The sequence below is a fragment of the Cornus florida genome, unplaced genomic scaffold (genome assembly GCF_030987335.1).
Source record: "Cornus florida cultivar Cherokee Brave unplaced genomic scaffold, ASM3098733v1 CherokeeBrave_3.0.0_Hap2_Chr01, whole genome shotgun sequence".
Lineage (NCBI taxonomy): Eukaryota > Viridiplantae > Streptophyta > Magnoliopsida > Cornales > Cornaceae > Cornus > Cornus florida.
In genome coordinates, this window is record NW_026775571.1 from 117633066 (window position 1) to 117657505 (window position 24440).

Consider the following 24440-nt stretch of genomic DNA (forward strand, 5'->3'; position numbering starts at 1 on the left):
AATGGAGCTTGATTTCTTAAATCAAACCATTTTAAAATGCATTTCAGATTAGAAATTTAGAAACAATGGACTGTGAGAGAACGATTTCTATTGTTAAATTCACTAAACGAATGAACCCATCATAGATGTTGAGATTTATAAAGTTCATAGAAGAATCAACCAAAAGTTTTAGGGAATTAGAATTTTTTTGAAAAATAAAACCAACAACCTAGAAAGAGAGCAAATAATAGAGATGAGAACTTTGCAACTCAAGATAATGCGCCATGACATTTACAATGAGCCGATAAAATTAGATTCACCCACAACAGTGACTGCTCCATCCGGAGAATATCAAACGCATACCCATACGATTTTTTATTGAAAAGTACACTTATGTGTGTGTATACATATGTACATCAATATATGTATATAGCTACATATATATGCATGCCCATACAATGATAAGATGTTCTAGTGTTAATTTTTGGAGCAGACCAAGAAAGAAGCAATGAGGATGAAAAACCTAATTTGAGCCAGAGAGGCGTATTTGCAGCGAGAGGGTTAGAAGAAGAACGATGATGACATTGTGGGATACAACTGGAAATTTATTTTTTCCCTTTGAATCACGAGGGGCACGCTTGGTAATATGAAAAGTTCATTAAAACCCCAAAGCAGCTTCCCGCATCTCTTCCTAGAAAAGCTGGTCCACCCCAGCTTCGTCTAAACGCTCTTCTAGAGGCCCAAAGCTCTTCTACAAAATCATCCAAACACTACAAATATCAGTTTTTTGACTCTGAAAGCCGAAAGCGGCTTTTCAAAAGCCAATGCAAACATGCCTGTGTCCCAATAAAAAATTGACACTATGAATGTTGTTTTTAATTAACTCATGGGAAATTGTATTTTCTATATTTTTTTTTCTTTTATTTTTAAATTTCTTAAAATAGAAAACTATCCTTACAAAAATTGAACTGACCATTTCTATTTCTCCTGTTTTAAAATCTACCCCAAGAGTTTTTATGCATGTTATATATGAAAGTTATTCATTTTTTTACTCAATTCTATGGTTTCTATCTTATTTTTATTTCCTACGTACATTTTTCTGTAAAGGAACAGAACTGAAACCATTGTCTTTGTTTTTGAAATCGAAAAAAACTCAAAATTTGAACAAAATCTCTTACTCGATATAAGCTATTTGAAAGAGAGAAAAATTACACACAGGACAAATATAATGTTTTAATATACATGTTTTAAGAAAATGAATCAATTTTTGCTAAGACCAAATCGAAATCGAAATCGAAATCCAATCTGAAGCGGAGTGATGGAGGACACAATGTGAATATTAGGTTTGGAATGATTGGAGCAAAGACACAAAAAAACATAGATATGTCGGGTTTAACCCTAAAAAATGGGTATAACCCATATTTTATATTTTTTTTAAGTTTAAAAGAGGTGTCAACCTCTTATTGGGACACATTAATGTGTATGACACAATCTGTCTTGATGGGGGCAGGACTTAAGTATTTTCCGATTGGTTAAGGGTATAAACCAAGAGAAAGAAAGAGAGAACCTTAAGAGAAGAGAGAAGAAAAAATGATTAGGATTCTTTCTTAATTAATTCACTCTCCTAAATCCTAAAAAAGGAATCATGTGGCTAATAAGTGGTAGCTCTGTAGACTTTTTGCGAAAGCGCTTTCGTAATAACATTACTCTATATGAAATAAGAGAAGTATGGTTTACCAATCTATTCACAGTATGATTAACTACTATATATATATATATATATAGAAAATGAAAGAATTAAAAAAAAAAAGGAAAAAAAAGAAAAGAAAGAAGCAATCAATTCACATAATTTTTTTTTTTTCTCTTTCTTTATTTAAAGAAGAGTGAGAAATAGTGAGAAACCATTCACACGGTGAGCATATATATATATATATAGTTAAAAACAATTGAAAAAAAAAAAAAGAGAAAAAAAAAATAATGTTGGTAAGCAAAGAGCCCGTACAAGTTTGATAGAAAAGAAAGAAGAAATATAAAAAGTTAATTTGGTCTTAAAAGTTGAAGTTTTATAGTTTTAAAAAAATATGAGAGAGGCATTAATTACAATTTCTATAATTGGGTTTTTCAACCAATAAAATGTGCGATTGTGAATGGACAGCCACTTGCGCGACTGTATTTAACACTCCTCAATACAAAATTCGGAAAATATACCAGAATGGAATATGCAAATGGCTAAAATGACACAAGAATATGATGATAAATGTGGAATTATATCCTCAAAAATCAAATGCCACTAATCGGTCCGTACAAGTTGGGCTCAAAAGCAATTTGTGATGCGCTATCATTTTGTTTTCTATTCAATTTGTATTGCAGTATCATTCAGTGAACCTTAATATAAGTGGATATTAAAGTTCATTCATTCCATGTACATTCATTTCCTATATACCTGGTCACGTTTTTATATGCCCAATTTTATATTCGACCGTTTATTTATTATATATATATATATATATATATATCAATGAAGAAAGGAGTATTCCACCCTTCTGCACAAACTTTAGGCCCTTAATTATATATATATATATATCAATGAAGAAAGGAGTATTCGACCCTTCTGCACAAACTTTAGGCCCTTAATTATCAAAAAAATTTATATTTCTAATATTATATTATACTTTTAATAGTTTTAAAATTCTTTATTTATGAGAAGAGGGTATTCTCGCCTTTGGGTAAGACAATCTTTTTGAACAAATTTAAGATCCCTTATTCATACAAGTATCTGCTATAGTACTTTAGTATTGTAGTTATAGAGTGTTATAATGTGCTTACATATGTTTTCTATACATTTTATGCACATTTCAACGCAATTTTGTGTATAAAATATAAATGAAATGGATTGAAAATATAAGTGTATTGAAAAATGCTACAGCAACAAATAACAAAGAATCCAAACATTATTCATGCACTGAATTTATAAATTCACAACCTCTAAAAAAGCTTATAAAGGAGATTGCACAATTAACTGCACACAGTATTGTGCCTTTTTTTTTCTTCTCGTTCTTTTTTATTTTCAAAGTAATTAGTGATTCCAACATGCGTGACTGAAAATTGGAAAAAAGAGCTCCGGGAACATGTCAAGTTCAACATGGTCAAACAAAAAATGAAACTCAATGGAATGGGTGGGAGATTGACAGTTGCAGCAGCCACTGTGAAGTAATTATTCCCAAAATTAGGGGCATTTTTATAATTTTTGCCTTTATATACACCAGACCACACCAGAAGGTTTTAAAGTTCAACCCCCAAGTAAAACACCAATTAGCACTATCACGTAGCTACTTCAAATCCATTTGTTTGAGAGATCGATGGCAGGTACGAGGAAAGGAATGATCAACGCCGTAAGTTTGTCGAGGAGAATTTATTCGGGCCGACCGACCCCCAAGCGTGGTCAAGTGAAGGTGGCTGCTCTGCTGGTTTTGGCCCATTCTTTTGCTTCCATCTTTTCTTTTGGTTCTTGTTGCTTAAATATGGGAAGCTCACGAGTACGTGTCACCAAGGACTCTCTTGCATACAAGATCTGAGGCCCTTTTTTTGTATTTCAGACACACACATATATACATATTGAGAGCTTGTAACACACACATATATACATATTGAGAGGTTGTAGTATGTGTTTATCACCGCCATAAAGTAGCTAGGTTTGATTTGTGGGTTTTTTCTGCTGCAGAACCGCACTGGCATTGTCATTTTATTTGTGAACTTATGAAAACAAGACAATTGCTACAAACAATTTAGAATACACAACATTTTCGATTTAATGATTTAGATGTGATTTATATATGATGATTTGTGTCTAACTAACTAGCTCCCATAATCTGTAAATTAATGAATCTCCAGTAAAACTTGATAAACTAAAATTGAAGCCAATGCAAAGCTACCAACGTAATCCAGACAAATATCAAACTTTCACTCTATGCCCAGAGCTATATCTATTTTTTAATCAAAATCCTCTTCAACCACATATGCAAAATTTGATACTACTCCAGCTGAGGACACGTGTTAGTACTCACACGGTAGGAAACCCGCCTAAAAATTTGTGTTATCTCTGCCGAAGACCAGTGTAGTAGCCCAGTTGACTGCCACGTAGAACCTGTTTCTCCAGCTGAGGACACGTGTTAGGTAAGCAGAGCGCCAAATCAGCCAACTAACGAAACCCCCATGTGAGATGCCCTTTGCGTCCTGTATAAATTAGAATCAATTCACTCATGGTTATGGTTCAATCAAATGTGCTAAAATACATAGGGTTTCCTCTGTTTAAGCTACTCCCATTAACTGTTCACTTGATCGTAGTTCTTAAATCTAGCTAAGCTGCCTATATCACTGTTTACAAACATGTTACTATAAACTAGGGTAGGGTGGATGAAAAAAAATAAAAAAAACTAGGGTAGGGTGGACTTAAGATACTTATAAACCATTGAAATTTTTGTAGCAATGTGAAACAATTTGGAAAGAAGATATATGATAGATTTATGTCCCAACTTTAAGAGTCAAAGAACTCTTTTCAAAATCAAAGGTTGAGTGAGTCTTCAATTTAACAAATGGGTCATATATCTATCCAAAAAAAAAAAATTGTCAAGGAAGGAAAAAAATGCAATGTTACATTTATTGAGCTCATACTTATAATTGTCTTACAAAAGATTAAACCTAGTGGCTTAGCGGAGAATTTTTTTAAAACCTTTGTGTGTTTAAGCTTGACATTGTATTTATCTGAATCAAAAAAGATAGGAGGACTATTTATGTTAACATGTTGCTTAAATGGGCAGCATGAAAGTACAGTTCACATTACCTTGGACTGGCGTAGATCAACCAGTGCCTTATAACCCCCTACTGATGCCATGCTTCCAAGATGCTTGTAGGAGAAAGGCTCTCCCAATGGAATGTCCTTTGCCGAGAAAGCTTTGCCCCCATTCTGCTTCCCAATCTTGTCAAACAGCTGCACAAGAAATTTTCCTTCCCTTTCTGCAACCTGTTTAAAATTTTTGGAATTAATTACTTTAGACACTGCTTTGGAAACAATAATTATGTGACCTTTCGGGGAGAAAAAAAAAAAAAAAAAAAAAAAACAATGATTATGTGAAAAATATATATATTTTAAAAAATTAGCCTGTTTAATTCATTTCAGTCCTCTCATATAGCGTTCTACTGAAATAATAACGGCACAAAATAACAGCTTGTCTCATGACTACAGCACAAAATATACAGGTTATGTGTTCACATTACATTCTGTGATACGAGGTTTAGTTCTTCAATATTCTCAAAAGCCAATTGGCTTGAAAAGAAAAAAATCTCAAAGACCAATATTTTTAAGCCAATATATATCAACAACATTATTGATAAATTCCTTCTGCTTGTTTTATCTTCTTTCTATTAGAGCAACCAACTAGTGCATGCTTGATCCTATTCTGTTAATTCATCCTCCTTATTTGGTGAAGCAGATTAAAAAATCAATGGATTCTTTCTCAACAACATAACATACAATTTCTTCCTACAGAGTTTCTCATCCATGCAGAGTTTGCAGGCTCTCCACATTCACTTCGCCTGATGGTTTACTTCAATGAAATTGGCATCATGTAGTATCACTATAACCACCACTGCAAAAAGAAGCCTTCTAAATGTCATTCAATTCTTCAATTGGCACTCCCCACCCATTTTTTAGATAGAAGGCTGGCCAAAAAAGTCTCATGTTGCTTTTTTATAGATATATTTGACATACTATGATAGCATTATTGTCATTACAACTCTCATATTATGAGTTACTCGATTAGTTTCTGATTGAAAACGCTGTAGACTACATGCTTTTTGTTCTGTCATTTCATCAATTTTCTAAAGCAAACCGACTCAAAATTCACTTATAATAGAATTTAGAAATATAAGTAAACTGAAAGAACTAAAAAATCTAACCTGAGCTAATGCTGGAAGCACCTGCCTTCCAGTCTGATCAAGAAAACCAGCACAATCTCCAAGTGCAAACACGTCTTCCACAGAAGGAACTCGCATCCATTCATCAACTCCAATCCTGTAATACTCAACAAAATAAATTGGTGGGATTCAATAATAAATTTATAAAGAGGAATGCATGAAGTGAATGAAAGGGTTAAATGTAGGAGAAATGCTGATGACTATACCTTCCACCTTGGGACTTGGGGAGATCCATTGATTTTACAAACTCAGAGGGACCAACACCAGTAGACCAGACCAAGAGGCCATAAGGAACATCACTCCCATCACTGAGAACTATTTTTTTGGGATGCACCTCTTTCACGACACCACGAACAAGGCGAACACCACACTGATACAAGGTTTTATGTCACTGACAATTCAAGAAACTAAGGGAAAATAAGCCTGCAGGATTTAGAAAGCAAATCAAATTACCTTGGTTAAGTGTTTTGTGGCATATTGCCGTAGTCCAACATCAAATGATGACAATATCTCATTTGCCTGTACCAAACAAATATAAAAACTATAGTCACTGACCCTATTGTTCTTATATATAATCTTACTTGGAAATAAATGCAGAGCATGTCAGTACCTCAATGAGTGTGACACGGATGTAATTTTTCACATGAGCATACCGTTGACGGACATCTCTCATGATAAAATCACTTAGTTCACCACTAAACTCTACCCCAGTAGGGCCACCTCCAATTACAACACAGTGTAACAGGCGTTCCTTTTCTTCTTCTGATACACCTGCAATTGTAGATCAAATATTTTCAGTATTTATAAATATGATGCACAGGACGATGGTAAGACCCGGTCCCTCGGCCTACAAAAAATAGATCAATTTTAGACATGAAAGATAGATTAGATATGTGATGACGAGAGAATAATGAGGGCAACTGGGGGTCCTTGGGTGGTCCATTACAAATAAAGATACCAATGAAGGGAAAACAAAAAGGATACAAAAAGAAAAGTTCAGCCCACATTCCACAACACAAGTAGTAATTTATTCAGCAAGCTGGATCACCATGAAAATTATCATAACAGCTCCTATTAAACAGAATTGCGAAGTAGCAACCTTAGACCAAACAGAGGAACTTCCACAAAAAAAATTGCCGAACTTAAAAAGCAGGTAATTGGGTTACCCTGGAGACTATTTTCAAATGAATTAGGTGAAAGAGAAGCAAATTACATCATGTAAGACCCATAAGATCTAATATTTCCAGAGAGTGACTAATGAATGCAGTTCGCACTCAGAGTGTATTAACTAATTTATTTCAACACTTTGGAGGTAGAAAATTTGTGAGGGAGAAAACAAAAGTCACCTGGATTTTGACAGAGCATCAGATTTAACAGAAGCTTCTTCCTTATTTCCTGGGCATGATTTACTTCACGAAGAAAAAATGCATGTTCTTTAACTCCCTTTATACCAAATGTCAAGGGCTCAGCTCCAATAGCAACGACAAGCTTGTCATATGCAACTCTGAATCTGTAGGGATCATTAGGAAGTCCCACATTGCCAATTGTTTCACAGTACACCTGGTTCAAAGAAGCAACATTATTAAATTTTTACTAACCATATATGAATTCAGAAAGACATGTAGAACAGTTAAGTTTCTCATTTTTTTTTTTCTTTTTCCATATAAAATAATTTTATATATTTTCTTTACATGTTCCATTATTCCTGGTTATAAAGCAAATAAAATATGATGGAGAAATTGCTAATGATTCATTTTATAGATTAACTATACAAGAGTAGAATTGATCTATTTTAATTAATGATGTCCATAGGTGGGGCCAGCACTGGGTATGCCCTTCTTTTTTCTGTTCAAATGATGTTTCTGTATATTGTGACACTGGTCTGGTTTTAGACCAAAATTGTGGTTATAAATAAAAAATAAAAAATGTGATATAGAGATACTCATAAATCAAAAATAAAAAAAGTGATGCAGAGATATTCATAATTCAGTTTACACGTGTACATGCAAGAACAGATTTAATATGTTTAAATGATGTTCCTGCATATTGTGACAGTGCTTGTAATCGTAAAGGCACTTCTCTTTGCTTATGATCATACGGAGGAATCAGTTGTTTATATATCTGTTATGCCAATGAAGAATGTGCATGTGATCATGCAGAATGACTAGGATAAGAAATTAAAACCGAACCGCAGAGTTACTCACTTCGTGTTTCTCTGTGTTGATACCAGTGCAAGACGCCAGGTAAAAGTAGGAATTGGGATCTTTCGCTAATGCAGACTGTATCTGACCAACTGGCTCAGCTACTGAGCGGAATTCCAAGGTTCCAACACAAGTCGAAGCAAGCAATGGAGTGAAGACCATGTGATTCCTTGGCGAAATGCAAACAATATCATAAATTTTGGTGTCAAGCCCCTTGAGGAATCTACAAGCTGCCCACCCAGTGCCAAGGACAACCACCCTCGGCTTTTGCCCTGGCTTGGTAGCTTCCAGACTAGGATATCTTGGTTGTTCATGCTCTGAATCAGACACCTCCATGATCCTCTCTGCCTGAGCAAACTGATAATGTGGGGTTATCCTGATTCCCCTGCTCCCTGAGCTCATCATATGATCCACCTTCTTGGTACTTGGGAGGTATGAAAAACTTCGGACTGCTGTATTAGTTTCAACAGAAGGTAAAGAATACTTGTGTGTGGATATTCCCTCACATAGTATGTCCTTCTCACTTGTGCGCTTGCCAATGGCGGCTCCTGAGCCCCTCAAGCCGCTCCTTGCTATCCGTGCCAATGCCATATCCGCGGAGTACCTCGTGGAGGTCTCAAATTCAGCTGGTTTGATCTTTTGAATTGACACTGATAAAGAAAAATGAGACAAATTGAGATATGTGCTGCACTATTATATATATAGACAGTCCTCAATTCTCACAAAAGACCCACACAAGACAGTCCTCAATTCTCACAAAAGACCCACACAGTCAATATTGAAAACAGGTGGAGCTCAGTCCAAAGAACATGACTAAATTTACCCTGAAAGATAACGATAGTTTTTAAGACTAATTGATTAGAAAACAAGCATCCAACTTAGCTTTGCTCATCAGCTGATGGCGGTTACAAGAAGAAAGAAAAAAAAAACTCTTTGTAATATTCCAAAAGCTTCTAGGAAACCAAAAAGTATTCTCATTCTTATATTACCAAACTATCATCTGGACTGCAGCTGGCAGATCCAATTCAACTTTGTCATCATAGTGCAAAGGAGAAATATGGTGACCGTTTGGAAGCTGCCAAAACCACAATTCGAAAGCAGCAGGCCCAGACGGTTGAGCCTGGCAGCTTCTTCCTGTTCTAACTAACACATAAGCGGAGGAAAATATTTAAAATACTTGAGCAACCTAGGATGCTGAGACCTAAAAAACATGCTATTCACATGTACAAATTTAGCATCCCTCAGCTAGAATTACTTATCAATGCATATGGTTTACCTGCACTTATAAGACAAATGGCAGAAGCTTCACACGTTTGTCATGGCTCGGCACCACAATCCCCTGTCATGATCAGAAATCAAGCTTCAGACCATTACATACCAAATTGACGAAGTTAAAAGTAAACACTGAACAACGACGACAAGATTTACCAGAAATCAAGCTGAACAGTACTGACAAAAAAAAAAAAACAAAGGAAGCTAATTTGAACGAACCAGAGTCATTGATACAAGACACTTTTTTTAGGCTTTAAAACAAACAATTGAAGGGCTGTAATTTTAAACTGTCTTTGTCAAACCTCTAATCACAATCTGATTGACAAAACCCAAAGAATTATTATTTTTTTCCTAGGAAATTAAGCTTATGTTTTGTAAGAAGTGCCAAATTTTCAACAGGGTGTCGGTGATTCACTTCAATCAGATATTGGAGAAATCAAGCATATTTGCATCAATGTGTAAGAAAAAACAATGTCTTTACGAACAACAATCCTAGTTATCAAAAGATATGCCCCCAATATAAAAAAAAGTCACAGTATTATTTTTTAAGCACTTGTTAATGTGTTATAAAATTGGAATATTAAAATCTAAAAAACAATAAACAATTTATAAAGCAAGAACTAATATTAGGGGAAAAAAGAGGAACGTGATAGATCTGAAAAATGACAATGAACAAAGATTTACAGGGGCAAAGCCAAATTAAACGCTAGATCAGAAAAGCTCCAATAAACTTGTAGCCACCAAACAATGTGAGTGAATAATAATATGAACTGTTACATATAAATAGCAGATACATCTATACATACATGTAGATATACAACTTTTATTTGATCTACAGTCTACTTATAGCTAGTTGCCATCAATCCAGATCAGAAAACTGACGATAAATGTGTGCGTGTATATACATGTGTGTATGAAGAACAATACTTTTGATTTTGAAGTATATGTGTGAAAGTATTTGCTTGTTCTAAGCTCGAATGATGCGCATGTCCATGATATAAGGAGGAGCACTTTTTCTAAAGTATGGACAAAAACTAAAACTTGATGTGCAAGAATGAACGACCTCTCTCTTCTGCGAACAATTATTAATTTATAGCAGATACACGAACTTCAAGAATCTTGTTGCCCTATATATTATATTATATATATATATATATACCTATAAACTAGCCTCTCTCTTCCTGGTCGTTTCTTAAAACGAAATTGGAAAGATACAAAGTTGGGATGAGTAGGTTTTCTTATGTTTCTAAAATATAAAACAATAAAAGGAAAGGGCTATAAATTTTAATAAAACACTTTTAATACTGATTTTACTTTATAAAAGATAAAATCAAAATATGTTTTAGCACTGGGTTTATAAATTCAAAATATCATAATATGACATGTTTTTATTCTCTTTGACTAGTATTTCTTTGTTTATGAAATTGATATTTTGGGTTGAATGATATTTAAGCACAATTTTCATATTTGTTTTATCATTTATTTATTTATATATATAATTTTTTTTTTTTTTTCCATTCAAAATTGTAGATGTTTTTATTAAGTCACGAGTTACATCACGGTACATAAAGGACCAGTTAGGAATTAACATGTTACATGATTGATGTTGACCATGTCTTGTGTATTGTACAACGTGGGTATAATTTAGTTTCGTTGTCCTAGCTAGGATTGTCCATTTATTTTTTTAATTAACTTGTGAAAAAGCAGCAGAATGATTCGCCGAATATTCAATTGTGGTGTAGAGAGAAATTAAGATCTGCATATGAGTCTTTGGAAAATGACCCAAGTGGCCTTCCAGTTTTGGAGGAAGACCCACTTGCTCCAGCATAAACGGTGGAAACGATAAAGAGTAATAAAACGTCATGCCTACCCTCAACATGATGTTCCAAAACGTTTCGTGTAATTTTTTTTTTGTTTGGTTGTTCATTTTTCAAGTTTCCAACCGTCCTCAAATATATCGTGCTCTCAAATCCAATGAGTGGTTAGTTATTTCATATTTGTCTCCTGCTTTTTGGGAACCCATCTTCTACTTCTAACTGTTGCTAGGTTGGCACCAGCTCCAGCTTTGGACGGGCCAATTAGGTATATCTCCAATTCAATTCCGGTTAACAACCCATCTAACTTACCATCTATTGTACAAATTTTAGGTAGCATCAATTTTTTTGTTAACAAAAACATGAAAATTCAAGTTCTTTTAGAAATTTGAGTAAGGAGGCTTTTATTTGCTTAATCTACAAAAATAAAGTCAATAGAAACTTGAACTTGAACTGAACTTCTGATCTTTTGACATTCTATCATACGGAGGAATAGATATTAGGATACCTAATACGCCACATCATAAATATATACACCTAGTCAAATATAACATATTATTTCGTTATCACCAATTTTATAAGTAAGTTTGCCATTTTTTATTTTTTTTATTAATAATACTTGGGTCATCCTCTCAAAGGATAAAGTAGTTCATCCTCCCAACTGAAAATGGCATAATACAATTTAGACACAAAGGTTAAATCGAATCTCAAAGTTTATTTATTTATTTATTTATTTTTCTGAAAGAATCACGATTGTTTCTATACCCAACTTCCATTTAAAATTAAAAAAATTACCAAAATTATTTAAAGAATGTACTATATTAAGTATTGAATAATGAACGAATAAAAGCTTAAAATATTGTATAAAAAAAATCGAATATTTGATTGATGGAGATGGAATAGGGTTTCATATGGAGATTGGGTATGGAGATTTGTTGGGGGGGGGGGGGGGAGGGTGGGGGGGTCTAAAATTTTAAATAGGGAAAGAAAAGAAATTGGGTTTGTATTTAAGGATATTTAAGGATTTATCTAGTAAAAAATTGAATAATAACTATCATTAAAAAATTTAAAAATTTAAATATGTGTCTAAATTGTATTGGGCCATATTAACCGGAATTTTCATTAGTAGGGAATATCAATTTGCCTCCCACGTCCACGTGTACTCTGCTCCATTAATTTTAATTAGTGGTCTTTCACATGTTTATGTTATTAGGTCTCTGACTGCATGGACTTTGATAAAATTATAATTTTGTATGAAATATTTTTAAAAATTATATAATTGGCCCCACTGATATTTTGTAAAAATTTTAGAGAGACTCATCTATCTCCCCAAAATTAAAGAATAGTGATAAAATTTCTCTTACCCTGGCCCCACAACAAAAGAATTTTTTTTACTAAAGTGAAACTGTTCATTGCTTCAATTTATATATATCTAAACATATTGCTGTAAGAGAGGTGACATATTATTGATTTATACTAATTCATCTATATATAGAAAGATATATTACTAAGACTAAACAGTGTGAAGACTCGAGAACATAATCGAATAGAAGATCAAACAATGAATAAATAATACAATAATTGCATATATTAAGAGAGACATATTTAATAACATTGACAATAAAATTATTTTAATTCAACAGTTGGTGGAGGATGGTTATAAATAAAAATATTATGGATCAATACTTTCATTTTTATATTAATTTAAAAAAAAAAAATTATTATTATATTATTATTAAAAGTTGTCCCACTAAAAAAAAAAATTCTGACTGCGTGAATGACCTTCTAATTTAAAAGGTCCCACTAATATGCTCAACACATAAACTTAAAAGAAGTATGAACTAAAATGGTAAAAGATACAGGAGGCAAGGGATATCATCAAACATAATTTTTTAACAAATTAAATTATAGACTCAGGGCCGGCCCTGGCCCAAGGCAACCAAGGCGGTCGCCTTGGGCCTCAAATTTTAGAGGGCCTCATGAGGCTCATAGAGGATGGGAAAAATTGGTCGCCTTGGGCCTCAAATTTTGAGGCCCAAATTTTGATTCCTATAGGGGATGGAAAAAAAATAAAAATAAATGAAGTTAGGGCAAGTTTCAGACGACACAAACAATGTCACAATCTTCTTCGACACTACGCAGGGCGCAGCCTCCGCTATCGCCTCAGGTGACAAGGTATGTTCATCCTCTTTCTCTCTTCTCTCTCCTTTTGCATGAATCGATCTTTTATATATGTTTCTTTCTTTCTTTCATCTCATCATTTGATTTGTTCTAACTTTTGGTTCGTTTGATTCGGGCCTTTACCTTTGTTCCAATAGTGAAAAGTAGCTTCCAAACTAGGGTTTTTTTTTTTTTTTTGTGTGCGTGTGTGTCACTGTGTGCGATGTCTATCAAAAGCTGAATGAATATATTATGGTTCTCTTAGTATTTTAATAAATGTGTGCCTTTCTACATGTGTCTTTCATGGCGATCGAGTCCATAATATACGGCAGGCACTTTTTTTTTTTTTTTTCCCTCTCCCTAATTTCACTCCAATCTCACAACAGCAGCAACCATACCACTTTTCCTCAGAAGTTTTTGCATTTTCACATTCAATCCTACGAAAATTAAGGATCCCTTCTAGTGGGTTGAACCGTTTTTCGATCTCTAAATTATGCTGATACTTAAAAGTGCCAAATTAAGGGGTTTTTTATATTTTATTTTTATATGAAGATACATACCACCATTATTGATGTTATTTGAAGTTGGCTCAGCTAGAATTTCAGTTAATAATACTGTCAAAACACTTGCCATCAGAATGTACAAACACGTGGAAATCAAGAGCAGGCTTTAACAAAACAAAATTTAATGGTTTTTTCTATTAATTTTCACAGGTCTTCGGTAGCAATGATCAATCAACCACTGCTACTAAAGTTGATTCCTCATCCTGAAATCAAGAAAGGGGTAATTGGCTCCCAAAAAAACACGCACACAAAAGTGTAGTTAATATAAAGAGTGAAAGACAAAATTATATATGATAGTGGATGCCACATATAACCTAAAAGTCCCACTACTTCTTCAGCACTACAAGTTCAGCCTCCTATATATATATAGTCACCTCATCTCCTGTAATCATCAAATTTTAGCAGCTATATAAACAATGAATGTAAAAAAGAAGCTGCAGTTTTTTGTTCCTCATTTCCACTTTTGGACTGTATTTTGGATACTCTGTTTTCTCTCCTCTCCTCTCCTCCAGATTCCAGTGAAAACTCCAGCCAGGAGATCATTCAACCAAACTGCTTGATTTTAGATTTTTTTTTTTTTTTTTTATTATTATATTTATTGTATGATCGGCAATGCCTAGTTATTATTGTTTCTGTTTGATTCTCATCCGTTTTATGTTAATTATGATCTTCTTTCACATGTTGGCAGGACACTCTTCTTAGGATCTCGTGAGGTTATTTGCCTTGAACTTGAATCAAATCATTGCATATTGAGGTAATATATATTTTCTTTAAACAAAGCAAATTATTATTATTATTTTTTTGAAGTCTAGTTTTATGTTGATTATGGTTCCTGTTATTTAGATTTCAAGAGATATCATTATATATATACAAGAAAATTTGAATCTAGGCAAGACAAAAAAAAAAAAAAAACAAAAAAACAAAAAAAAAAAGGAGAGAGAAGAAGAATTGATTCAATCTCAAAAAGGAGATATTCTTAAGTTTTTTAAGAGCAATACACAAATAGAGAGTTTAGTTGAAGATTTGGTGAATGAAGAACATATGAATGCGAAAGCAAATGAAGAAAATCTCAATAAACATGAAGATTTAATGAATGAAGATCATATGAAGTTAGTCAGTGAACATGAAGATTTAATGAATGAAGATTGTAGTTATTAGTTAGTTGGCTTATGCACAATGCACGTGCGTACAATTATATTAGCTATAGAATTTGAAAACATCGTGTGAAAATTCCGCACTCCTATAATTTTTTTTGCGCGTGTGAAACTTAAGGGCCTCACATTTGAAAGTTCGCCTAGGGCTTCTCAAAATATTTGGAATCTCAGGGCCGACCCTGTATAGACTATTGGGTTTTGAACTTCTGATTCTTGTAGATTTTGTAGTTTGCAGTTGCAGAGAGAGGGAGAGTGAAATATATGGGTTTTGAACTTCTGATTCTTGTAGCTTTTGTAGTTTGTAGTTGCAGAGAGAGGGAGAGGGCAAGTTCAACAAAGATGAAGAAGAAAAAGAAGCAGAAGGAGAAGGAGAAGAAGATAAGGGCTATGTTCTGTGAACAAATGCACCATATACATGATCCAACACATAATGGAGCATCCCAACATTCACTGTAACCATATTTCAGACAGACTCCCCAAATCAAACACCAAAAAATCACAGAAAAAAATTGGGATTTTCAGTCATTTTTTATATCACGTTGAAAGAAACCCAGATAAGAATATAGTAGATAAAGCTGTATAGAGGATTAAATTTTCACCCAAAACAACAATCCTAATTTGTGCACAAAAACCCACAATCCCAATGATCCAAGAAGGAAAATTAGATCGAATTCTTCAACGGTAGCAAAAAAATGGGATAAGAATATTGATTTACAATGACAATTAGATCTAATGAGACATAGTCGCTCTAGGTAAAGAAAAAAAAGATTGATGAATATTCAAAAATCATTATAATACTGGGATAAAATGATTACAAAGATGAACATAAGAAGAGTAGGTGTACGAATCGAAAAGAGTCCCAAATCTTGTTCTCCAACTGAGATGTATGAGAGGGAGAGTGAAATATATGGGTTTTGAACTTTTGATTCTTGTAGCTTTTGTAGTTTGTAGTTGCAGAGAGAGAGAGAGAGAGAGAGGGGGGGGGGGGGGGGGGGGCAAGTTTAGAGTTGAGAAGGAGAAGAGATAGATGGAGCCCAATGGGAAGGCTGAAAGAGGAGAGAGATGTAGCAAAGCTGATGTGGCCAATTGAATATAAAAATAATTTTTTATTACATGTGTCTAGAAGTAATTGGTGTAGTCCACCAACTCAGCAAGTGAGGTGTATGGACTTGGTCTATACAATAATTTCTCGCATGAATGACCTTCTAATTTAAAAGGTCCCACTAATATGCTCAACACATAAAGTTAAAAGAAGTATGAACTAAAATGGTAAAAGATATAGGAGGCAAGGGATATCATCAAACATAATTTATTAAATAATCCCAAGTTAAATGGAGGTGTTATTATACAAATGAATGTGATCAAACATTTGTTAGGTCCTTTTGTTAGTTGGTTAATCAAGTTGCTGTCATCATATCTTCATTAGAGTTGCCAAAAACCCGGTTTAGCATCATGGCTAATCGGACTCCACCCTGACCAATCCGTTTCATCACGAGTGGAAACCTCGAATTGAAGTAATCATCTGTAAATCAACACATACATTATAGTTGTAACTGCTGTGACCAGCAGCTATTGGAGTTACGTACTAATTCATGTGGTGAACTCAAAATAGATGGTCTCAGACCTAACAGTCTAATCGAAAATACTAGCCAATGCATCTAAGGAATAGAAATTTCACGGCTAGCATTCTTGATTAGACTTTATGTTCTAAATAGCATTAAAAGTTACTTACCAGCCAAAGTTGCACCAGATTCAACGCCTTTGTAACCCCATTCGCATGCTATTTTTATACTCTCTTCAGCATATCTGTGTATTATGTATTTGAAGCAAAGCATGGAAAAGAGAAATGTCCGAACTTGAAACATGGTAAAGAATTCAACTTTACGCAAATATTTGTGGAAAGAGAGAGAGAGAGAACTCACTTGTTTACACAGGTAAAAAGATCATTGCATTCCTTCCATGATGCAAGATCATCATACCAGATTCCCTGTGTAGCAATGGAATAATGGTACGTAATGAAATAATTTTCTCTAAATTAAATTTGGTTACTATATAATTAGAATTTTGAAGTGTAATAATAGCTAATTTTGGTTTCAATAAACTTTCAGAAAGCTAGCCGACTGTTGCCTAGTTGCTGTTGCTTACGTCGGTGAAGTTGTGGACTATGTCTTCCTGGAGGATGTTCATGTCCTTCCCATAGTAATCTGCTGCAGCTGTGAGAACGATTTCTCTATCCCACACCTATACATTGCAAACGAGACAAATTGTACAATTATAAGGAGCTAGGAAGTTAGGAATTATCATAAATATTTTTCAACTAATTTAATTTAATATTCCGATTGTTTTCCCAAATAAATATGTGTGTGTATACGTGTATATATATATATTCATGACTTCTGAATTTCTATCAACGGTTTGTGAGCACGAGAACCATGCAACTACATAAACACAAAGTGCTGTTGATACCCACATGGTGAAGATTAGATTTGTGCCTAAACCAGCGCAAGTTTATGGTGTTTCCTCCTTCATCGGTCGTGAATCCAACATGCAGAGGCTGAATTAATGTTAAAAAGATAATAACATCAATAATACTTCCATAAGCAACATATTAACTAGTCCGTAAAAGATTAATGAATAAATTAAGATGTTAAAATTGGACCGCATGCCTGATGAATATCTCCCATGAAGTGTGACAAGAATAACAAAGCCTCAGTGAGATTATCTGACACCGAACAACAACCAAATCAGGATTTGAAATGTGAAAATGAATCAAAATATCAGGAAACAAATGAAAATTTCTAAGTTGGCTTCCTTACAACGCCGATCAGAAGTTCCCTCTCGGTAATGTGAAAGTTGAGTGGTAAAATTTTGGATTGCACCAGCTACGCACATATCCTTCACTCCATGTGGATCATGGCAATCCCCTAAACCAATTTAATATCAATCTCGATCTTAACAAGTTAGTACAATATCAATGCTAGTACATGACATATATGATCATATAGACATTGATATAACATTGGATTTATCATAAGCATTTGTAAACAATACTTTTGTATTGAAAAGTGCAAGCTTCATCAGGTGTGTCTATGAAATGAAGAGAGCTGGTCCAACGGTATCTGTACCAGTGCCGGATTTGGTCAGGCCATACACAGAGGGCTGACAAGTCGCCATTGACATAGTCAGGTAACAACATCCGAACAGCATGTGCCGCCTCCGGTTCCAAAAGATCCTGTTATTCGCAGTAGCATCCATTAGTAGTAGGAAATATAAACAAGCATGCAAATCACATTCCATGAGTTCATTCATCAGCATTACTGTTGTACCGATCCAAAATCTTATGAGTTTCTGAGTATGCTTTCGATTTTAAGGTGCTGATTCAATACTCTCAAAATTGGAGTTAATTTTAATGATTTCTACTAATAGACAACTAAACTAGAGTGGTATTATGTTTGCTTGTGCGTTACCCCAAAGCAACCAGGTTGAACATGTGAGACTTATTGATGGACTTGAGTTGTCTTAAATTCTAAGACTCGTTGATCCATGAAGTCATCACATTTTCCCCGTTTAATTACACTGGAACCATAAATCACATTTCACCTATTTATTTATTTATTATTATTATTGCCTGTTGGTACATTTCCCCTAGCTGGTACCATAAAACACTGTTTGTTTGGATGGAAACAGATACCAGGAAAATAATTTTATTTTGGGCTAGGCATATACATAATTTTTTTCTTTCTTTTCTCTATTCCAATCTTGATTTAGGAATTCAAAATTAAGAATCAAAGCCACTAGGATAAAGGTAGACCAGGGTCGTGACATAATAATAATATACTAATAATACATGAAAGTATTGTGCAGGAAAACTGCATAGCGAATTCAACACGTAGGAAACAAACTTCCAGTTCCACCATTCTGGCAAATCGAAAATGATGATCCATCTGATTTTGAAGAGAGAGAGCGCTCTCTCTATCTACCAAAAAAAAAAAAAAAAAAAAAAAGGAAAATGTTCATAAAAATTTATTTGGAAAAAAGCTGGTTTTTATATCATGGTTCCAAGAGTCAAATAGAGCTTACAAATTTTTATTAGGAACGTGATTTTCCACTCATGATTTTGCAGATCTAGTTATACAGATAACAGTATGTATTCCTCAAAACTCCATATTGCAGCTTGAAAGAAAGGAATAGTCTGTACCTGCGCAATTTTGCATGTCATTATATGACCCTCTTTGCTCCAGGCTTGGACCCCAGGGTCGAAAAAGAACGCAAAACCGAGAAAGAAAATGAGGTAGAACAGAGACAATCCCAACAAACCTCTCAATTCAACCATTGTTATAAATGAGCTTATCTCTGTAATTTGGTCTTTGTTTCTCAACTATGAAAACACAAGAGAATATATGACCCAGCAATGACAATGCTTATTCTATATATACAACTACAACGTTGCCATTGAGTGCAAGTTCAACATATTTCCATTTTTGAGTGCCCCAAAAGTAGTCCATTGCCACAAGCAAGATTGGCATATTCCATAAGGGCTAGTTTGGTGGGAATGGAATGTTTTTATTTCCATTCTTTAGTTTGGTAATTAATTTTAAAGTTAGAAAGATAATTTTTTACCATTCTTCGAGAATGGTGATTCTCACTAATTTATTCCACTTTCCAACTAAAAGAATGTCATTCCATTCCCACTTTAAAAAATAAAAATAAATAAATAAATTGAATAAAAACAACATTTTGAACATCAAAAATGGCAATGTTCTTTCCCTCTCTCTTCATCGGAGAACTCACCGCCGACGTATCAAAGCCCCCAAAGCCCGGAGGTTTCCTACAGAAATATAAATGCTTGCTTCAGTTTTGGTGGGAACCTGTACGATTCTGCTCGTGTCTGGGAGCTTCTTTCCAAGCTTTCTTAAAAAGTGGAGGTGAACCTTTCCCTTAATCAAGGACGAAAACTTACCCTCTGCGTCATATTGATTGTGAAGTAGGGTTGTTAGCGGTCTTTCGTCCACCTTTGATTTCATTTTCGTGTTGCAGATGGTGTGGATAACAGTGCCATCACTGGTGTTAAAGATCAGGTTTCTCCTGACACGTTGATTTTGGATTGATTTAGGAGAGAGATCAGGTTTCATCCGGACACCTTGATTTTGGATTGATTTAGGGGACTTTACCAAACGATTTTGGATTCTGAATTTCGAATTGATTATGATTCCTCTGTACGCGAGTTGATTTATGATTGATTCTTTTGTACACGTTCTCTTTCCGACAGAGTTTTCCCGCCCCCGGCAAGAGTTGTGGTTGTGGTTGTGGTGGTGATGAGCAGATATATACGCGTGGGTGTGTGTGTGTGTGTGTGTGTGTGTGTGTGTGAATATTCGGTGGTGATGAGATTTGACATGCATTTTTAAAGAGAAAAAGAAGGCAAGAAAAAGGCTTTTTTGTGCAACCAAACATGAGAATTCCATTCTTATTCCATACACATTCCATTATTTGATTCATTCCATTCAACCACACCAAACATGCCCCAAGGGTAGGGCATCCCAACAATTAAAAAAGAATAGGGTTTGGAGATAACCATAAAGTACATTTTCTGGGTTTTCTTCAACAGTTGACTTCAAGGAGAGTGAATAGTTAACATGGTAGATGAGATCCTGACGTGTGGGGAATTTTAAGTACAGACATGATGGTGTCCTTCATTCTTTTGCGATTAACATATGTGAAACAAAGATACGGTTAAGTAGGGCCGCCAAACGAACACCGGCTTGTGCTAGTCTCTTCTCCACGACAGGCAGCCGAGAGAGGAAATAATCATCTACATAACAACGGAACAGTGAAAAATATTAAGATAAAAAACAAATATGGATTTATGGAACAAAGCGTTCCTTTAATTATTCAAGTACGTGAAAGATGAATAGGTAACATTGACTAACAAGCTTGTGGCCTAGTGGTACCGGGGTTCGAAACTCAGTGGAGGAATGTGAGTCTGAGTACCAACTAGGGAAAAAAAAAAAAAAAAATGAATAGGTAACATTGTTGTGTACAGTTGCAGGGCATTGCCAATAATTGGCCAACATTGTGACTAGCTGGATTGAACTGTCCATGTAAGGAGCTAGAATAACTCAAACGCAGACCAACAAACCATAGGAAACAGTGTGGACCACAAGACTGAACTGGCCAATCAAGTGAAATGGCTTGTCTCTTGCATCAGTCTGACAAAATGGGCAGAACATTAAGACATGACAGCTTCATGTGACATAATTCTAAAAATATTAGGAAACTGTTATCTGATATCTTCAGAATGATTTCCCAAGAACCATCTTAGTTATTATAGATTCTATAACATATATCATTTCTTTGCTAAATAAATCCAAACAAAATCACAAACATCCATCAACGGCTTATTACTATCATAGCATAGGTAGGAAAGATGGTAATTCTTTTCATTTTAGCGAAGTATTCAGGTTTCCTTCATTTTAATTTTAAAACAATATGCCAGTTACAACTGATAAATTTTGTACAATGAGTTCATGGAAACTCATTCCAGAGTAGACTGAATTTTTCAAAGCACCATCAGTAATATGCAAGGAAAGCTCCGGAAATTTTACCAGTGACTTTGAAAAAGAAAATTATGTGTAAGAGGGCAGAAGAAGGTGAACCTCAGAGGAAGAGAAATGTTGATTCCCAATTGGTGTTGTATGTGCAACAGGATAGATGAGAGCACAATCATCATCTATTATATAGTAAGGTGGCTTGGGACATGATTATTACATGGTAAGATGGCTTGAAATACTCATACCTATTATTTTCTTGTTTCAGGATTTGTTGGGTCATAACATGCTCAACCAAGGAGTTGCTTGTTTGTTGGCATTGGGATTGTGCATGGAGGGCTCATGAAGCATAGCAGGCAGAACCCATCTCTTGGGAAGCATTGGGCTGGGAAAATAAGGCATAACTTCTAAAATGAGGAGATGCCTATCCATAAGTCGAAAGCATTCTTTTGTTGATTTTCTAGGCAATTTTAGTTGTAAAGGAGGAACATAATTATAACACTACACATATTGCCCTCTCCCTTTGCTTATAACAAACTTTTACTTACAAAGATATGTCTATAAATACCTTTCATTGAAATAAACTGGGCTACATTACAGAATTTCAGGACAAGTTTTAGTTCTAATTTCTAGCACATCTTATGTCAAGTACACCCAAAAACATATAATGGAATAGCACTTGCATGATTACGAATGAATGATATGAATCATAAAAGCAAATTTTCTTTTAAAAAGAGGAATAATATAGAGAATCAATTACCTCCTAGAGTGCTTCCCGGTGTGGCATTTCTGTAGGCAAACTTACAGGCCAAATTAACGCTTTCAGAAGCATACCTGAAAAGTTAGATGATTTAAGTCACATCTACCTACACAACCTTTTTGAATAACAGCTAGGGAGTCAATATCTTATATGCTTTCAAAACTTTTGGTGTGAAAAAAAGATGCTTCTAAGATCAACCAAGACCACATTTGCATTTTACACATACATTGGTCCCGCAATTTCAATTTTCAGCCATGGAATACCTCAACAAAGAAATCAGTTCTTAAGCAGCAAGAAAGACAACTAAGACGTGCGTGTAAACAAGTGTTTTGGGAGGTAGGGTCCTCCGGTAACAGCATAAAAATATTGCAAAGGAGGTTTAGGACGAGATAGAAATCAAGGAGAAAAAGATGGATGGTAGCTGGAGATTGTAAATTGATAGTTCAACAGAAGGCTAAAGAGGATCGATTGGAGGCCAAAAGAGGTGGATCAGAGACGGACGCAAGATGGAATCTCTGTTTCTGGAATTTGTAGAAGGGGTGAGGGTGGAGCTTCTAAAGTGAGTTCTAGAGAAGGCTTTACCTCTTTCTCCTTTTGGGTGCTTGAAAAGAAAATGGTTGCAGAATTGATCAGATCAGAAGGGCTACAGTGCCTAAAATGGAGATGAATTCAGTTAGAGAGGGGGGTTTCTGCAAGCGTATGAGCAAGAAGGGTTATTGTTGAATCGATGAGTACGGGTGCTGGTCGCTGGCTAAAATCCCGTTCGGGAAAGGGAAGGTATTTGTCCTGGCAGTGCCTGCCTTTGGTCGCTGTTATAAGAACACGCAATGTGGTGCCTGGACAATATACGTTTTCAGGGAAAGAAGCAGAGCAGAATGATATTATTGATTGGGCGATGGAGAAGACCAGTGGATTTAGTAATTTCCTAGGGGCCTCAGTTGATCAATCTAAAGAAACTCAATGCAACTGTAAGTCTGTAATAGGCAGAAGCCTAAGAAGTGGTGGATCAAGTTAGAAGGGTGGAGGGCTCAGAGCACATCTCCCATGAAGTGTGACAAGAATAGAAAGCCTCAGTTAGATCATCTACGCTAAACAACAACCACCACCAAATCAGGACTTGAAATGTGAAAGTGAATCAAAATACCAGGAGACAAATGAAAGTTTCAAAGTTGGCTTCCTTACAACTGCGACCAGAAGTTTCCTCTCGGTAATGTGAAAGTTGAGTGGTAAAATTTTGGATGGCACCAACTACGTACATATCTTTCACTTTCCATGTAGATCATGGCAATCCCCTAAACCAATTTAGTATCAATCTTAACTTGTTAGCGCATCAATATTACATGATATAGTTAATCATATAGACATTTGATATAACATAGCATTTGTAACTCTATTTTTGTATTGAAAGGTGCAAGCTTCATCAGGTGTGTCAATGAAATGAAGAGAACTTGTTCACCGATATCTGTACCAGTGCCGGAAAAGGTCACGCTATACACAGAGGGCTGACAAGTTGACATCCACATAGTCAGGTAACAACATCTGAACATCATGTGCTGCCTCTGGTTCCAAAAGCTCCTGCTATTCGCAGTATCCATTAGTAGGCAGTATAAACAAACATGCAAAACTTTCTGAGCACATGCCATGAATTCATTCATCAGCATCACTGTTGTAACAATCCATTGTCATATGAGCTTCTGAGCATTATTTTGATCTTAAATATGATGTCACAACCATAAAAGCAAAAGGAAAAGCAAGCAGATTATGAAATGCAATAAATAATAAGCACTGATAAATTCTATAAATATTATGTCACAACCATTACATCAAATTAATCCAATGTCAATCCATACAAATTGAGATAAAATAAGAAGTAATGTCATTAATACTTAGTGCAAGTACTAGAAATGACACAACATGTAAGGGGGAAAAAAAGTGAATCAAATAATCTGCTTGCTTTTCCTTTAGTACAAATTTAGGGGGAAAAAAGTGAATCAAATAAGATATAGGGCAATTAGT

At 34.8% G+C, this 24440-nt stretch overlaps 2 protein-coding genes and 1 long non-coding RNA gene across 6 annotated transcripts; 1 reads left to right on the forward strand and 2 right to left on the reverse strand.

The window, feature by feature from the left end:
• Nucleotides 1–3451: 3451 nt before the first annotated feature.
• LOC132266381 (internal alternative NAD(P)H-ubiquinone oxidoreductase A1, mitochondrial-like) lies at nucleotides 3452–10731 on the reverse strand. 3 transcript variants are annotated; one of them, XM_059767243.1, is made up of 10 exons: nucleotides 10585–10731; nucleotides 9430–9492; nucleotides 8157–8803; nucleotides 7299–7512; nucleotides 6563–6723; nucleotides 6406–6471; nucleotides 6159–6322; nucleotides 5935–6049; nucleotides 4820–4999; nucleotides 3452–4212 (listed from the first exon to the last, which is right to left on the reverse strand). In XM_059767243.1, exons 3-10 carry the CDS (start codon nucleotides 8742–8744, stop codon nucleotides 4060–4062), a joined length of 1641 nt encoding a protein of 546 aa, XP_059623226.1. In that variant the 5' UTR covers nucleotides 8745–8803; nucleotides 9430–9492; nucleotides 10585–10731; the 3' UTR covers nucleotides 3452–4059. The 3 variants fall into 3 exon arrangements, with proteins under 3 accessions (XP_059623226.1, XP_059623233.1, XP_059623220.1); XM_059767250.1 differs by lacking the exon at nucleotides 10585–10731 and adding an exon at nucleotides 10489–10564; XM_059767237.1 differs by lacking the exon at nucleotides 10585–10731 and adding an exon at nucleotides 10353–10564.
• Nucleotides 10732–13313: 2582 nt separating this feature from the next.
• Nucleotides 13314–17521, forward strand: LOC132266405 (uncharacterized). Of its 2 annotated transcripts, none has more exons than XR_009468613.1 (4): nucleotides 13314–13414; nucleotides 14651–14716; nucleotides 16918–17124; nucleotides 17225–17521. It is a non-coding gene; the product is annotated as an uncharacterized LOC132266405 (long non-coding RNA). The 2 variants fall into 2 exon arrangements; XR_009468614.1 differs by having other exon boundaries at nucleotides 13317–13414; nucleotides 17051–17124.
• On the reverse strand, nucleotides 16412–19673 carry LOC132266402 (endonuclease 1-like). Its single transcript, XM_059767261.1, has 9 exons — nucleotides 19315–19673; nucleotides 18168–18348; nucleotides 17933–18040; nucleotides 17783–17838; nucleotides 17587–17670; nucleotides 17262–17357; nucleotides 17039–17103; nucleotides 16849–16922; nucleotides 16412–16638 (listed from the first exon to the last, which is right to left on the reverse strand). The coding sequence occupies exons 1-9, from the start codon at nucleotides 19447–19449 to the stop codon at nucleotides 16514–16516; spliced, it is 924 nt and encodes a 307-aa protein (XP_059623244.1). The 5' UTR covers nucleotides 19450–19673; the 3' UTR covers nucleotides 16412–16513.
• Between the last annotated feature and the right edge of the window lie 4767 nt (nucleotides 19674–24440).